Source organism: Balaenoptera borealis (genome assembly GCF_965194805.1).
Source record: "Balaenoptera borealis genome assembly, chromosome: 12".
Classification (NCBI taxonomy): domain Eukaryota; kingdom Metazoa; phylum Chordata; class Mammalia; order Artiodactyla; family Balaenopteridae; genus Balaenoptera; species Balaenoptera borealis.
This window is the reverse complement of record NC_138869.1, coordinates 35,275,057-35,291,626: the sequence shown is the minus strand read 5'-3', so window position 1 is coordinate 35,291,626 and position 16,570 is coordinate 35,275,057. Positions and strand designations below refer to the sequence as shown.

The following is a 16,570-nucleotide window of genomic DNA, read 5'->3' as shown; positions in this document are numbered from 1 at the left end:
TTTTAATTTTTTTCCTTCTTATCCTGAAAGAAATTAAAACATTTCCGTGGCCCCTAAAAGTGTTGTGGCCCTAGGCCCTGCGCCTACTCTGCCTCATGGAGGGAGGTGCCACCGCCACTACTCACCAGCTGTGTGACCATGGGCAAGTTGTTTAACTTCTCTGGGCCTGAGTTTCCTCATTTCTAAAATGGAGATGACAACAGAGCCCACCTTTTTAGTGCTGTTGTTGGTATTTAGTAGATAGTGTATACCATTCCTTCTTAAAACACAGCCTGGCACAGAGCAAGCTTTAGCAAATGGCAGCTGCTGTCATTATTATTATTTCTACTATCTTTAAAGACATCTTCAGCTTAACCTCTATGAAACTATTAAAGTAACTCAAGCAGGGATCTCAAAATAAGTAAGTTGGAAAAATAAAATGAAACTTCCAGGGTATTTGATGGGGAAAGTAAAAGAGTTTCCTAGAGAAGAGAGGGTCAGCAGAAGGACTTTTTGCAAATAACTAACACATTTTCTCCTGCCATCAGGGAACTCACACGAGGTAAGAACACGGGCTTGTTAACAATCAGCGGAAACCTGGGCCAGCTGGGGACTATACGCCAGGTGGGCTGACCCTCGGGTAAGGGGCGGGCATGCGTGCGTGTGCGTGTGGGCGTGCGTGCGTGGGCGTGTGGGCGTGCGTGCGTGGGCGTGTGGGCGAGAGAAATCGGAGCGTTCGTCTTGGAGAAGGGACGTTTGCATGGAGTTTTGGAGGCTGTGACAGCCCTAGACCCACAAAGAGAGGGACATTGTGTTCGCAGGTTAGAGGGGCAAAGAGGGGAGGGCAGTTTAGGCAGAAGGCACAGCACTGCAAATACCTGAGGTAGGAGGGTGGAGGGCAAGTTCAAGGAGCCACAGTGAGGTTTACCTTTAGCTGGATTTTAAGGTTTTAGTTCTTGTGTCTCTGGTGCCATCCTATTTTATTTTTTATTCATTTGTTTGTTTGTTTGTTTATTTTTTGCTGCGTGTTGCTGTGTGCGGGCTTTCTCTAGTCGTGGCAAACGGGGGCTACTCCGTTGCGGTGCGTGGGCTTCTCATTGCGGTGGCTTCTCTTGTACAGAGCACGGGCCCCAGGCATGTGGGCTCTGGAGCGCAGACTCAGTAGTTGTGGCACATGGGTTCTAGAGTGCAGGCTCAGTAGTTGTGGCGCACAGGCTCGGTAGTTGTGGTGCACGGGCTTAGTTGCTCCACAGCATGTGGGATCTTCCCGGACCAGGGCTCAAACCCATGTCCCCTGCACTGGCAGGCGGATTCTCAACCACTGCGTCACCAGGGAAGCCCTTCTTATTTTAAATTTAGTTTTTTGTTTTTTGTTTGTTTTTTTACTGCATTGGGTCTTCATTTGTGTGCACAGGCTTTCTCTAGTTATGGCGAGTGGGGGCTACTCTTGGCTGCGGTGCGCAGGCTTCTCACTGCGGTGGCTTCTCATTGCCGACCACAGGCTCTAGGCATGCGGGCTTCAGTGGTTGTGGCACGTGGGCTCAGTAGTTGTGGCTCGGGGACTCTAGAGCATAGGCCCAGTAGTTGTGGTGCACGGGCTCTAGCGTGCAGGCTCAGTAGTTGTGGCACACGGGCTTCGTTGCTCCATGGCATGTGGGATCTCCCCAGACCAGGGCTCGAACCCGTGTCCCCTGCACTGGCAGGCAGATTTTAACCACTGCACCACCAGGGTAGTCCCCCTATTTTATTTTATTTTATTTTATTTTTTGGCCACGCCACGCAGGTTTGCGGGTTCTTAGTTTGACCGCAGGGCTGTGGTAGTGGAAGCACAGAGTCCTAACCCCTGGACCACCAGGGAATTCCTGCCATTCTAGTTTATATCCTTCAGGTGTTCTTTGAGAAACTACAGTACACTGGAGGGTACTGTTATTTTTTAAATCCCCAGTTTGAACCAGCAAAAATCATTCCGTGACTTTGCAAATTAGGTATTTCCATCCGGAAGGATTTCTCAAAGAAAAATTACAACGATTCTACTACCCAATGTTTACTATCTTTTGCTCAAAATAATTTTTTTTAAAGGATAACTGTGTAAAGGCTATTGCTTTTTACTCCAAGACAGCACAGTTGTGCCCCCTGAGTTTAATTAACCTGACAAAAATTTATTGAGCAGTGACTAAGAAGACATAGCTCTGCTCTCATAGAGGTAGTAGGTTGGGGATGGGGAACAGACATTGGACAGGTGATTACACCTGTGATGAGGGTTAGGAAGGGGACACACAGGGCACTGTGGGAAGATGTAAATGAGGTTCCCAAAATAGACTGGGGAGAGCTGATCAGAGGAGGCCTCTCTGATTGACTGAGGTTTAAGTTGAGTTTCGAGGAATGAGAAGTTTGGTAAATGAAGGGGGAGAAGAGTGATGCAGGAGGAGGGAAACAGCACGTGAAGAGGCCCAGAGGCTGGGGAGAGCCTGAAGAACAGAGGAACAAAGTGATGTGGCTACAGAGTGTACATGGTTGAAAACGGAGTTGGAAAGGTAAGTGAAAGCCAAGAACCACGGAGCTTCGTGGGCCATGGTGAGGACTTGGGTCTTTATCCGGAGAGAAATGGGGAGCCATTGAGGGTTTAAGGCAGGGGAGAGATAGGATGAGATTTGCATTTTAGGGAGCACACCCTGGTTGCGGGAGGAGAACAGACTGTAGGGGGGAAGGGGGGAAGTGGTGGGACCAGTAAGGAGGCTGCGATGTCATCAAACAAGAGTCAGTGACTTGGACTAGGGCCGCCCCCTTTGCCCTTGGCCCCATGAAGCCTGGGGAACCAAGCAGTCATTCAGCTAGTGTTCCATGCAGGGCACTCACTGTTTCCCAACCCATTTTCCCAGAAGGATCGAGTGTGTATGTGTGCGCATCCTGTTTCCTTGAAATTCCTTTAGATTTACCTAATTTCAGTAGTTTCCCTGAATCCTAAAGCTTGAACACACTGCTGCCAGGGTCCTGTGGGGCTGCAGTTACCCACTCCTCCTTTGAGATGTGACCTGTGGGTAAGTGACATGGGAATACTGGCTCCTCAATGTGGCCTCTGGCTTCAGGACTATTTGGGTGGAAGCCCCGATAGGGGTCCTAGGTGGCTGACACGGGTGTGAGCCTCTATCACCCACACATCCCTGGGCTGGGTGTTTTTTCTCCTTCTGGGAAGGAAGAGGGATGTGGCCTCCAGTTTGTCACTCTTTCCTCTCCCGGTTTGGCAACTGCCCTTTATACTTGCCTTCTCCAGTCCGAGGGAGAGATGGGAGCCAGGGTTGCTGACCTGGAGAAGCTCCCTTCTCTCCTCCCCACCCCCGCCACTGACTCACAGGGACAGGATGAAGGGCACTGGGGAGCATGTTTGTTTGAGGCAGGAAAGGAGTGTTGATGAAGACGAGAAAATAGCAAAGGCTGGAAACAGGGGCATCTCCATTTCTCAAGACTCGCCAAAATACTTGCTGTGGTGAATGATAAAGAAATGGAGGACTTCCCTGGTGGCGCAGTGGTTAAGAATCTGCCTGCCAATGCAGGGGACACAGGTTCGAGCCCTGGTCCGGGAAGATCCCACATGCCACGGAGCAGCTAAGCCCGTGCACCACAACTACAGAAACCCGCGCGCCTAGAGCCCGTGCTCCGCAGCAAGAGAAGCCACTGCAATGAGAAGCCCGTGCACCACAACGAAGAGTAGCCCCTGCTCTCTGCAGCTAGAGAAAGCCTGCGCGCAGCAACAAAGACCCAGCGCAGCCAAAAATAAATAAATAAATTTATTAAAGGAAAAAAAGGGAATTCCCTGGCGGTTCAGTGGTTAGGACTTCACACTTTCACTGCCCAGGGCCTAGGTTCAATCTCTGGTCAGAGAACTAAGATCCTGCAAGCCACCTGGCACGACCAAAAAAAAAGAAAAAAGAAATGGAAACTTGGCCTGATTCCTTGTATGGCAGAAATTCATTCTAAATAATTAAGTGAGAGCCATACATACCCAAAGGCTTGCCTGGCCTACCCTTCAATGAAGCGAGTCCTGTTAATAAAAATACAGCCTCTGGGCTTCCCTGGGGGCACAGTGGTTAAGAATCCTCCTGCCATTGCAGGGGACACGGGTTCAAGCCCTGGTCCGGGAAGATTCCACATGCCACGGAGCAGCTAAGCCCGTGCGCCACAACTACTGAGCCTGTGCTCTAGAGCCCGTGAGCCACAACTACTGAGCCCGCGTGCCTAGAGCCCATGCTCCACGACAAGAGAAACCACCACAATGAGAAGCCCACATACCGCAAGGAAGAGTAGCCCCTCTCGCCACAACTAGAGAAAGCCCGTGCACAGCAACGAAGACCGAACACAGCCAAAAAAAACCCAAACAAATAAATAAATAAATTTATAAAAAAAAATCAGGCTTACAGTCTCGTTTTCTTATATCAAAAGTCACATCGTCCTGGATATATTTAGGAAAATCAGCAGAGAGGGACCACGTGTATAGAATGCTATACTCTGTATTTCTCAAAGTTACACACGGTGCTTATTTATGCAGACTCTCTGGTGGCATGCGTAAGCTGGTAGGAGGGGCTGCTTCTGAGACAGGACACCGGGGGGCCAAGGCACAGCGTTCCTTCTCTTTGCTTATTCCTTGGTACTGCTTGCAGATTTAGCCCTGTTCATGTACTACTTGGACAGAGAAACAATATAAGGGAAAACAAAGCAAAACAAACCAAAAAACTGGTCACCATGGATATAGGTAAAATGGTGCCTCGCTGCTGGACTCCTCTGCAAGTCTTTAGTTGCAGAAAGATAACAAAATCCTCCAGTCCCTCCCAGCCAACTGGGCCTTTGTCCCACCAGGTCCCCCAAAGAGCCCAAATAGTGGCCTTGGTGACATGCAATGTGGTGAATGTTATAATAGGGGTATGGCATATGTTGGGGTGGCCAGGGTTACTTGACCAGGCTCTGGGATGGGCTGAGCCAGAGCCCAGAAGGAGGGAGAGCTTGGGGCATGCGGGGAAGGGGCAGTCCTGCTGGGCAAAAGTGCAAGGTGGGACGAAGGTAAGGCTGACATGATAGGCCAGGTAATAGAGACCTTCATGGGTGTCCAAATGCCCTGGGCTCTCTCCAGGTGGTGACGGGAGCTCCTTCAGGGGCTTTTAAAGCAGAGTGTGGGAAGGGGGCGGGGTGCTGTGGTCAGATTGGAATTTCAAAGGATGACACTGGTGGTTATTGGGCTGGCTGAGTTGGAGGACTATTTGGAGGCAGGGAGACCAGTGGGAATGGCCTTCACCTTTCATCCCTGCAAGATATTATGGTGGCCTGACTTCAGACAGGAGGACCAGATCCTAAAGCAGTTCACTGCCCAAATCATGGGCTACAGTTGGGGCCTTGGTGTTCTTGGCATTTCTGGTCGTTTCGCATGGAACAGGACGCCCTCAAGAAGACGGAAAGCTGATGTTCCTCTTCCTGCGGCCTCTCTTGGCAGGTAGAGCAGTGACAGCTGATGGGGCTCTAGCTCCGGACATGAAGGCCATCGTTTTGGACTGCAAAAGACCCTAGTTTCCTTTTGAGTAATTCAGGGGAGGTATGAGCTCGAGCTCTAGAGGGAGAATAGAAGACACTGTTCCCAATTTGGCTCAAGATGAATTAGATACAAGTTGAAAAATGAAAGTAGTTGGGCCATTCTTGTTTCCTGAGCGCCAGGAACAGTTAATACCTATTGGAGCTGCTTTATGTAGAGGCAAGAAATGGTTAATAAAATGGCACCCTTGTATCTAGGCGCGACTGGTCTTTTTTTTCTTCTTTGGAGAGACAGATTCTTTGCTGTTGGTGAAGACCCTTGAAGACTGAAGTTTAAATTCAACTGGAAAGTGGTCGCTGACATCCAGGGCCTGTAAAGAGAAAGGAGAGATAAATTTGGGAATTAGGAGACACTTTCATTTTAGTGATGAACGAATTCAAGCTGAGGGAGGCCCAGGATGAAATGCCCCAAGTCACCCAACAGAACATGCACTGGGAGCATTGTCCCTGCACCAGTTCAGTCAGAAATTGAGGCAGGTCCTCAAGTCACGGAATCATAGACTTTGAGACTCAAGGTCCAGTGGCTCAATGTCAGATCTCCATTGGTGACCTGAACCACCACTGGGTGACACCAACCCATCTTCCCAGGACGGTGGCACAGAAAAACAAGATGACAGCTGTTACCTTCTCTTCGGTCAACCTGTAAGCTTTCTGGAAGTCAAAGATGCTGTTTGATTGAGGAACAACAGAGGTGACAACCTCGTGTCCTCTGAGCACGATCCTGGAGAAGGAGAGGGAAGATAGTCACATTAATCCACCCTGTTGATTTCTGAGATCAAACCAGGCTTCCTGCTTGACATCTAGAATGACTGAACCGCTTGGCACTTTCACATGGAGTTCAAAAGTCCAGCCCTGGTTCTAGCTTGTGTTGAAGCTCAGGGCGGGCCACCCCAAAATATGCCACAATGGCATATTGATTATTTTGAATTAAAGTTACTTAAACGGCTAATGCAGTAGGGACACTCTGACCCTCCTGTCGGTCTCCCTGAAAGCAGGAAATAAATCTCCCCTGTGAAAGATGCACTCCCTGCATCTGGAGGTAGAAGGAAGGACCAGCACCCTTATCCCCAGAGAAAGGGAATTCAGGCCAAGAAGGCTGTGTGAACAAACCTTGTTACTTCTTTAATTCACTACTCCAAGCCCAAATTCTCTTTAGATTCTTCACTCATTGAGAATCCAAAACCTGAGTTTCTTTGCCCTCTTAATTCCTCACAAATGTATTGGTTTTTTTGGTTTAAAAAGTATAAAAGCTGCCTGCTTTGACCACTTTTTTTTTTTTTAATTTTATTGGAGTATAGTTGATTTACAATGTCGTGTTAGTTTCAGGTGTACAGCAAAGTGACTCAGTTATATACATACATATATTCATTCTTTTTAAGATTCTTTTCTCATATAGGTTATCACAGAATACTGAGTAGAGTTCCCTGTGCTGTACAGTAGGTCCTTCTTGGTTATCTATCTTATATATAGTAGTGTGTGTGTGTGTGTGTGTGTGTGTGTGTGTGTGTGTGTGTACATCGCAAGCTCCTGATTTATCCCACATTCCCCCTTTGGTAACCATACGTTTGTTCTCAATATCTGTAAGTCTGTTTCTGTTTTGTAAATAAGTTCATTTGTGTCTTTGTTTTTTTAAATTAGATTCCACATAGGAGTCATATCATATGATATTTGTCTTCCTCTGTCTGGCTTACTTCACTTAGTGTGATAATCTCTAGGTCCACCCATGTTGCTGCAAATGGCATTATTTCATTATTTTTTGTGGCTGAGTAATATTCCATTGTATATATGTACCACATCTTCTTCATGCATTCCTCTGACAATGGACATTTAGGTTGCTTCCATGTCTTGGCTGTTGTAAATAGTGCTGCAGTTAACACTGGGGTGCATGTATCCTTTCGGATTATGGTCTCTGGATATATGCCCAGGAGTGGAATTGCTATATCATATGGTAGTTCTAGTTTTAGTTTTTTAGGGAACATCCATACTGTTCTCCATAGTGGTTGTACCAATTTACATTCCTACCAACAGTGTAGGAGGGTTCGCTTTTCTCCACACCCTCTCCAGCATTTGTTATTTGTAGACTTTTTGATGATGGCCATTCTGACTGGTGTGAGGTGATACCTCATTGTAGTTTTGATTTTCATTTCTCTGATAATTAGTGATGTTGAGCATCTTTTCCTGTGCCTTTTGGCCATCTGTATGTCTTCTTTGGAGAAATGTCTATTTAGATCTCCTGCCCATTTTTTGATTGTTTTTTTGACATAGAGCTGCATGAGCTGTTTGTATTTTTGACATAGAGCTGCATGAGCTGTTTGTATATTTTGGAGATTAATCCCTTGTCAGTTGTTCCATTTGCAAATATTTTCTTCCCATTCTGTGGGTTGCCTTTTTGTTTTGTTTATGGTTTCCTTTGCTGTGCAGAAGCTTTTAAGTTTAATTAGGTCCCATTTGTTTATTTTTGTTTTTATTTTCATTACTCTAGGAGGTAGATCAAAAAAGATATTGCTGCAATTTGACCACTTCTTAGGTCCTATTTCTATGAGACCTCCATGTGCACAAATTAAGATTTGTTTCTTTTTCTCCTATTAATTGGTCTTGTGTCAATTTTATTATAGTCCAGCCATAAGGACTCAAGAGGGGTTGAGGCAGAAATTTCCCCCTCCCCGACAGAGACCCTCAGGACAGTGCCTATGGTTGGGAAACAGGGTCAGCTCTGCGGTGATCTGTGGGCACCAGGACAGTGTCCCTTGTGTGAGCAGGGAGCCCTGGTGGTAGAAGAGACATGGACATCCCAGCACATTGCAATGGCTTGCGTACTGAAAAAATGTTCCCTTTGCAATTATTTTCACTTTTTCTGATTCAGTTATGGAGAAAGGTTCTGGTTTATCTTTAATGCCTCCCTAAGCTCCTATTTTGACCAAGAGAGAGCATTCTGCAGACAAGAGAATTAAGGTATAATGTAACATTGTTCGGTTTTCACTGGGCTTACTTTTACAATTATTTTTTATTTATGGCAAGTGGTGCTGTTTTCTTACCTTAGCTTTATGAAATTTCCTTTTAAAATATATTTATTTCAGTAATAAATGAATAGATTTAAAGACAAATATAGAGAAAAACCATAGTATAGTTGCTTTGCAATGATGACAGAAAACGGGAACGTGGTGGTTAAATGGAATCTAATGTATCCCGAGTGTGGTGATGTGGTTGGGGTCTACATGGCCCCAGCTGACTGGCTGAAGAATGACAAGCTGGGTTAAACTGCCAGCCCATGACTGTCCAATGAGCTTTCCCTGATTCCGACCAGCTGACCTGGTTTCCTTTGTTTGCGACCAACACCACCTGGTTAATTTTTAACTAATCTCCATAAGTAAACTCTTCGCATTTGGGTGATTTCTTTTTTTTTTTAAAGATTTTTTTCTTTTGATGGGGACCATTTTTAAAGTCTATTGAATTTGTTACCATATTGCTTCTGTTTGATGTTTTTTTGGCTTTTTGGCCACGAGGCATGTGGGATCTTAGCTCCCCCAACCAAGGATCAAACCCCCTGCATCGGAAGGAGAGGTCTTAACCACTGGACCGCCAGGGAAGTCCCTTGGGTGGAGATTTCTTGAAGCCATCCTTTCAGACCCAGAGAGTCAAGAACAGCATAGTTAAGGCTCCCCCATTTCAGACTTCTGCTAGTTCTGTGTGAGTCTGCGGATCACACTAAGCTCCCTGAAGCTGCTCCAGTGCCCAGCCAGCTCTGGGCATCTCGGCCTGTCCACTAGCACTCAGCACATGGAAACTGTTCAATAAATATTTGCACACAGAACAAAGACTGGAATTGAGGCCATTTCATCTTCTCCCCTCATATGCCCTTTTACAAACCATAAAAGATATATACTGTTATTGAAAACATAGAAAATTCAGAGCAGCAAAACAAGAAATAAATGTTTAAAAAAGCACATTGTAATCCTGCCATCCTTTGGCATACAAGTGCGTAAAACTGGGGGTCCTGTAGTAAACACCTTTTTTAACCTGTTCCGCCACCCCATCTAATCCATCTTTCCCTGGGATTCACTGTTCTTCTGCTCCATTACTTTCGATCACCTCCCTCTCCTCTGCCACGGATAAAGAATGGGACCACGGAAGGGACTTGACCTGCCCAAGGCCACACAGCTGGCATGTGCAAGTGGGCGAGTGGGTGAGTGGCCCTCTCCAACCAGCTTTGCTGCAGCCCCTCAAAATGGGATGGAGGGGGGCAGGTACCCAGGAAGCTCAGTCTCCTGTAACTTCCCACCTTGGTTCTACTTTCCCCAGGGCCAGGGCTGTTTCCACCTTGGGGAGCAGGAGTGATGACGTCTGCAGAGGGCGCACCAGCCCTGAAAGCTCTAACAGGAACAGAGGAGGTCATGGGATGGAAACGAAAATCAGAACTCAAAACTAGAGAAATGGAAACTGTCTGCTTGCAGATGGCCATCTTGTGCAGACTGAGCTTGGGGACCAGCAACCACTCCTGGGAACAGGGCTCCTAGGGACTTTCCGGCCTGTGGTGTCCGCTGTGGATGTGCCAGTCATGAACATTCACACGCTTCAGGTCCCCCCTCACCTCCCTCCTGACTTAAGGAGCAAAGTTGAAAGCTGATTGAAAATCTCCAGGGAGGCTTTACAAATACCAGAGAATGCTATTATTTAAATGTATATATTTGCATTTAGAAATGTGTAGGAATTCCTTGGCAGTCCAGTGGTTAGGACTCGGCGCTTTCACTGCCATGGCCCGGGTTCAGTCCCTGGTCAGGGAACTAAAATCCCGCAAGCTGTGAGGCACAGCCAAAAGAAAGAAAAAGTGTATAGCAAAAGCATTAGAAGTGTAAATTTCCTTGCACTAACTAGTCTCATTTTTAGACTCTTACCCTGAGGAAATCATAAGTAAACACAAAATGCATATATAGGATGTTCATTTCAGCTATGCTTTTAATAGCAAACCCTTGGTAATAACCTAATGCCCAGTGACAGAGGACTGAGTGAATAAACTGTGGTATGTCTGTGATGGAATAATTGACAACCAATGAATATATTGAGCATTTACCATATTCCAGACATTGCATGTGAAGATTTATACATGTTACTTTGTTTAGTCTTCATGTATGAGTGAGGCACTACTACCATCTCCATTTTACGGGTAAGGGAACAAAGACACAGAGAGCTTAAGTCTCTTGGTCCCAGACATATTAAGTGGTAGAGCCAGGATTTGAACCCAGGCCCGTCTGACAGCAAAGCCTGCACTTGCCACTGCTAAGCTACAGTGACCAAGGCCACCATATATGGCCACGCAGGTTGCATGCTGCACAAAGTACCCAGCGGAGAAGCTTAAAGTCTAATCGGCTCAGCTCTCCAAGCCAAGAGCTTCATCTGCCCAGAGGGGGCCACCTTTTCCAATGCACACCAAGCACTGTGTGGGCTAGCGGTGGTCTGGCAGATGCCTCCTACCTGTCATAGGCACAGTTTGTGCTCTTCTTGATCGTGGTGTCCTCTTGGTCCCCGATCAGCCAAATGAACTTGGGGTCGGTCCTCAGGCGGATGTTCTTCCAGGCCTTCTTGGGGACGTAGCTGCAGCCGGCATTGAAGTCACCCATGAAAATGAAATTCTGAAAGACAAGATTCGAAACTGTCACCTGTAGGCATTGTTGTCTAATGTTTTCAGGCAGACCTGGTAGCAATGACTCCACCTTGCACACCCAATAAACGATGAGTTCTATTATCAGTTGAATTGTGTCCCCCCAAATTCATATGTTCTAACCCCCAGTACCTAAGAATGTGACTGTATTTGTAGATGACCTTTAAAGAGCTAATTCAGGTAAAATGAGGTTATATGGGTGGACCCTAATCTGATGTGACTCGTGTCCTCATAAAAAGAGATTAGGACATAGACACAGAGGGAAGACCAAGGAGAGGGGCCTCAGAAGAACCAAACCCTGTTGCCACTTTGGTCTTGGACATCCAGCCTTCCAGAACTTTGAGGATGTAAATTTCTGTTGTTTAAGCCACCCAGTCTTTGGTACTTTGTTACGGCAGCCCTAGCAAAATAATAAAGGGTCTTAATTTCATTTTGCTTTTTAAAAGAAGAGGCCACAGTTTAAAATTGAGTCACAGTTCTGATGAGTATTTGACAGGCGAGTATGACAAAGAAGTGTGTTCTCAGTGGGAAGAAGGATGTTTGCTGTACCTGCTCCCTCCTGTTCTTAGTCACCAAATCTCTCTAATTTGGGGTGCAGATTTAGGTGGGGATGGAAGAATCCAGCTCAGTTATTCCCTCACTTCTTTTATCTCTGGCTTAAACTACTGTAAGGTATAAACATATGAATGAGTTGATGCCTTTTGTTTCCAAGCAGGGAAAATGAACTCGGGTGGTGTATTTGACAGCTTTGGCACTGCTCTTTCTCTCCTGTTTTGAAGCTAGGAACTTACTCCTGTGGAAATTTTGCCTGTTGAGGAAGTGAGAAGAGGCTTAAGTGGAGGGTGGAGGGGGGTGATAGAATGAGCTGTCCGCCTCTGCACCGAGGCCACCATCAGAGCATTCTATCTTGGAAGTGTTTTTCCTTGCAGGGCTCTTGAAACAGAATTTTAATATTCCTCAAGAGGAAACGCAGATTTCCTTGCTTGTGCTATTGTTTGGCGTTGTTGCTGACTTTAGAGTTTTCGTCAAAAACATTTTATTTTGACCTTGGATATCATGGTTTTCCCTGAGGTCGGTGGGCGCAGTTGAGGACAGGATGTCATCCTTAACCCGAGTGTCAACCAGCTTCTATTAATATAGGCATGATTTATTGAGCATTCACTGTGTGCCAGGCTCAGCGTTAAACATTTTCTAAAGTTTAATTTAAATCTTACAATAAACACCAGGAGGTAGAAGGAAACTTTGACAGCCCTGTGGAAAAAGGATAGAGGGGTAAAGTGACCTGCTCTAGGCTACTGAATCCTGATCAGCCTCACTGAAGGGCCCTCCCTCAGAGCGCAAGAGTTTCCCCTCTTGTTCATTTTTGTGCCACTGATGGCTCCCCAGTGCCTGGCACTTAACAGATGCTCAATAAATTCTTGCTGAATGAATGAATGGAATTTATAATTTTAGGAACAAATAAGCAATGAAATATACCCCTTGTGTGCACCATGCCCTAGCTCTGCGTCCACACTTTATTTGACTGATTTTGCACTTTGAGCAGTAGAACTGAGGAGGAGGAAGGGGGGTCACTGGAGTCACATCTCAAAAGGAGAAAAGAGGAATGAGGAAGAGCCCTCTGAAGCACTTCCATATTTGCCAAGAGCTTTCATAGGCCTCGCAGCCACAGGAGGTGGCATCCCTGTTGTCCACATGAGGAAATAATTGAAACCAAGAGGGATGGTGGATGTATTCCCCTTCTGTGAGAATAGCACCCCTAATTTCTCTGGGAAACTACCTCCCTCCTCCACCTTAGTCTGTGAGGTTGGGGTAGAGCTGAAACAGACTTAACCAATCAGAGCATCTCAACCACCTGATCACAGTGATTGGTTCAGGGGTGGACATGTGACACAATCATAGCCAATGAGACTCAGTCCCAGGGTATTTGTTACATTGTGGGGCAGAAAATTTGTCAGTTGCTCTGGAAGCTGCTGGCAGCCATCTTACCATCCCAAGGGCGGAGCCAGCCTGAGAATGGAGCCCACCCAGGGGAAAGGAAGGTCAAGAGATGGAGAGAGAGACAAGACAAGCCCTGATTACCTTGTCTGAACCCTGGGTCCAGCTATGCCTGAACCAATAAATTGCTCTTCCTTTTCATGAGCCATTTTGAGATTCTGTCACTTGTAGCTGAAAGGCTCCTGACCTCTCTTTGTCTTACTATTCTCAGTTGTGAAGTGGGAATGATCAAACTAGTTATCTCATCAGGCTATTGGGAGGATTAAATAAACTTGTCCATGTCCAGCCTTAGCATACTGCCCGGCACCAGCTACTCATTCGCTCAGTGAATGTTGGCAGCCATTATTAGTGGAGCAGGGTATGAATTCCCAAGACCCACATGGATGGTACCCAGGCAGATTCAGCAGAAAGATATTTAGGGCTGAGGAAAGGCCTAAAATGAGGCTCTAAAGTGGTGGTGGTCTGCACAGGCCCTGCCTCCTCACCCTCCCTCAGAGTCACTCGTGCCTCTCAGGGACCAGATTCTGCCCCTGCAGATGGGAATCCAGCAGACACAGAGGGTCATCACCTCCGCCTTCCAGCGACGTTTCACATCCACATAGACATCAGCCAGCTCGTCAATCTCTTGAACGGATGTCTCAGGGGTGGTGTGCAGGGGAACAATCACGAAGTCCTTGACAGCTGAGGGACAGGAAAGAGGCGGAGGTCACACATTTCCTCTGGCAAGATTCCACGAGCACTGCTTGAGGGAAACAGGCTGTCCCCCCAAAAGGCACGGACTGTGTCGTCTGGGGCCCCCCATTTCCAGAGGGTCCAGTGGTTGAGATTTGAATGATCTTAGGGTCATAAGGCAGCTATTCTCAGCACACGAAAGCCTCTTTTCTCCGACTCGCCCTGCGTGGCTAAGAGAAAGCTGGTAGACAGGGTTCCTCACTGGCATTGGGGGTGTTTTTATTTTCTCATTTTAAAAAACCCTGTATTTTCTGTTTTTAAAAAATATGAAGGCTGTTTGGCTTTGTACTAAGAAAACATGTTTTTTCTAATTTAAAAAATTGAGGCTTGTCAGTTTATACTCCTTTTGTAATCAGAAAAAAAAAAAAAGCCTGGAAAAGTTTATTTAAAACACAAAGTGGTCCTTTGTGGAGTGTCTAAAATCCTCCCCCACCAGGAGGGACTGAGGAAGCCTGAGTGAGGGGATGTGGGCATCTTGCCCACCTGTGTCGTTCTGAATGCCTCCTCCTCGGGCTTTCCCTTGTTCTGTGCCTGGGTCCCCACTCCTACTCAGGAGCTGGGGGCTGTTGAGTGATCACTGCTCAAGTCCCACAGCAGGGAGCGGGGACTCAGACCGGCAGCCTGTCCCCAGGACCACACCCTGGTCCAGCAGCCTGTCTCTCACTCTCCTCACTCCTCTCCACTCCCCAACCTCTTTTTGGTCCCCTAAACACCCCAGCTCCTTTCCCACCTCTGAGCTTGTGTGCTCACTGTGCCCTCCCTCCAGAATGCCTTTCCACCACCTCTCTGTGACTGGCTTCTTCGGGTCACAGCCGTTGTCACCTCCAAGGGGCCATCCCTGATTGCCCTGTCTAAGGTGGCCCCTCACCCCGCTATTCAGTGAACCCTGCTTACTGCCTTCATGCTCTGAAATTACCTGCTTGGCTCCTTAGTTTGGCCCACTGGAACCTAAGCTCTGTGAGAGCAGGCTTATCTGTCTTGTTCACCCTCTTGGCTCCAGCACCTACTAGCACCGTGCCCAGCACGTTGGAGGTGCTCAGAAATGTCTGTTGATTGAATACATGAATGAATGAATGAGAGAATGAATGGAGGAAAGAAAAGGTAGATGAATAGCTTCCTTGGGCAAGATAGAAGACTCCAGACATGACACAGCTGTAGTGCCATCCCAGCAGGGGTGGGTGTGTGCAGGGGAGGGGTAGGGAAGGGTGGAAGCTCCAGACAAACAGGTTTGTTTAGCAGTTCACAAAGGCTGAGGACTCTCTCAGAGAAGAAATAATCATTTGGTGGGGAGGGCCTCTCCTAACACTGCCAGGTCAGCTAAATGTGAGTTGTGTGCATGACAAAGACAATTATTGAACATGCTCTCTGAAAGGTATTTCTTGCCCTCAATAGCCCCCATCTCCTCATTCTTTTTTGTTTTTTGTTTTTTGTTTTTTTCCTACTGGGAATTTCCTACCATTCTCCCATGTTTGTTTTCCTGAAATACTCTGCCCCTGAGCTAATTAACCCTCTGCCAAAATAGTGAACTTCATAGTTCAAGATGTTAATATTTGTGTAGTATAGATATAGGTGTTCATATGTACAGCTCTGCATATATTTATTTGGTCATTCTCTGTCTCCCCTGCTGCAACATAACTTCACAAGGGCAGGGACCTTTCGTCTGCCTTGTCCAGTGCCCAGAACAGAGCCTGACATGTAGTGGGTGTTGAAAAAATATTTGATTCTATATAGTTCCAGTCTATAAACCAAATTAATTCTTGACTGTCCATTGAGGGTTGCATGGTGGTAAAAAGTGTGGGCTCCCGAGATGCTAGTTTGAGTTGCAACCCTGGCTCGTCCACTTCAGTAACTGCTGGGTGACGTTGAATAAGTGACTCCATCTACTTGAACCTCAGTCTCTTCCAATGTAAAGTGGAGATAATCCTAGTTGCTACCTTGCAGGGTGTTGCAAAGATTACAGGAACCTGGCGCTAATCAGGGATCAATAATTGTTAGTGACTAATACAAGTACTATTGTTGTCAGAGATCAGGTTGCAGTCTTTTGGATTTCCTCTCCACCACCAGTCTGTGGGGGAGATTGCTCAGTGGGTACTGGAGGGACAGTGTGATTCTAGGTTGGGAGATCATCTTTGCTGGCCATTGCTCGAATTTTTCAAATGAAGGAATAGCTGTACTTGATTGGAACTAAGGGATTTTTGTAAATAATTTCCATCAGCCTACATGCTCCAAAGAGAGTAAGGTTATCACTGATTCAAGAAAGTGGCTTCTTAGCTGAGGAAGTCTTGAGTCGTGGCATTCTGAGAACCCAGCCTGGTGTCATCAAACTATACTGCATCCTCTACGTGCAAGTGTTAGAAGTTCTTAATGGTCATCTCAAGCCTGATGCCTCACTAAAGATGCTGTATAAACCCTGGGATCACAGCCCACACTCAGGGCTGCTGCCCGTTTATGGGATCGCTGGGGATATCAGGGGTGAGAGGGGCCTGTGGGTCTCACCGGTGTGGGGTGACTGGAACCAGACCACAAAGGGTTCCCTGGAAAATACGTGTGCATCGCCAGCCTGATAGTCATGGTAGAGGTAGCTTGCTTTCACAGACACTAGCTTTTCCCTAGAAGAAAAAAAAAAAAAAAAAG

At 46.7% G+C, this 16,570-nt stretch overlaps 1 protein-coding gene across 2 annotated transcripts in view; it reads right to left on the bottom strand.

The window, feature by feature from the left end:
* The window catches only part of DNASE1L3 (deoxyribonuclease 1L3), a 45,888-nt gene that overhangs the window by 14,083 nt on the left and 15,235 nt on the right, over positions 1 to 16,570 (bottom strand). The window contains exons 4-8 of one of the 2 annotated variants that reach the window (XM_082344815.1): positions 16,433 to 16,545; positions 13,773 to 13,885; positions 11,023 to 11,180; positions 6,178 to 6,274; positions 5,740 to 5,864 (exon numbers count right to left, since the gene is read on the bottom strand). In XM_082344815.1, coding sequence (XP_082200941.1) covers positions 5,748 to 5,864; positions 6,178 to 6,274; positions 11,023 to 11,180; positions 13,773 to 13,885; positions 16,433 to 16,545 — 598 coding nt within the window. In that variant the 3' untranslated portion in view covers positions 5,740 to 5,747. Of the gene's footprint in view, positions 1 to 4,468; positions 5,865 to 6,177; positions 6,275 to 11,022; positions 11,181 to 13,772; positions 13,886 to 16,432; positions 16,546 to 16,570 lie in introns of those variants that run through there. The other variant, XM_082344814.1, reaches the window with a different exon arrangement.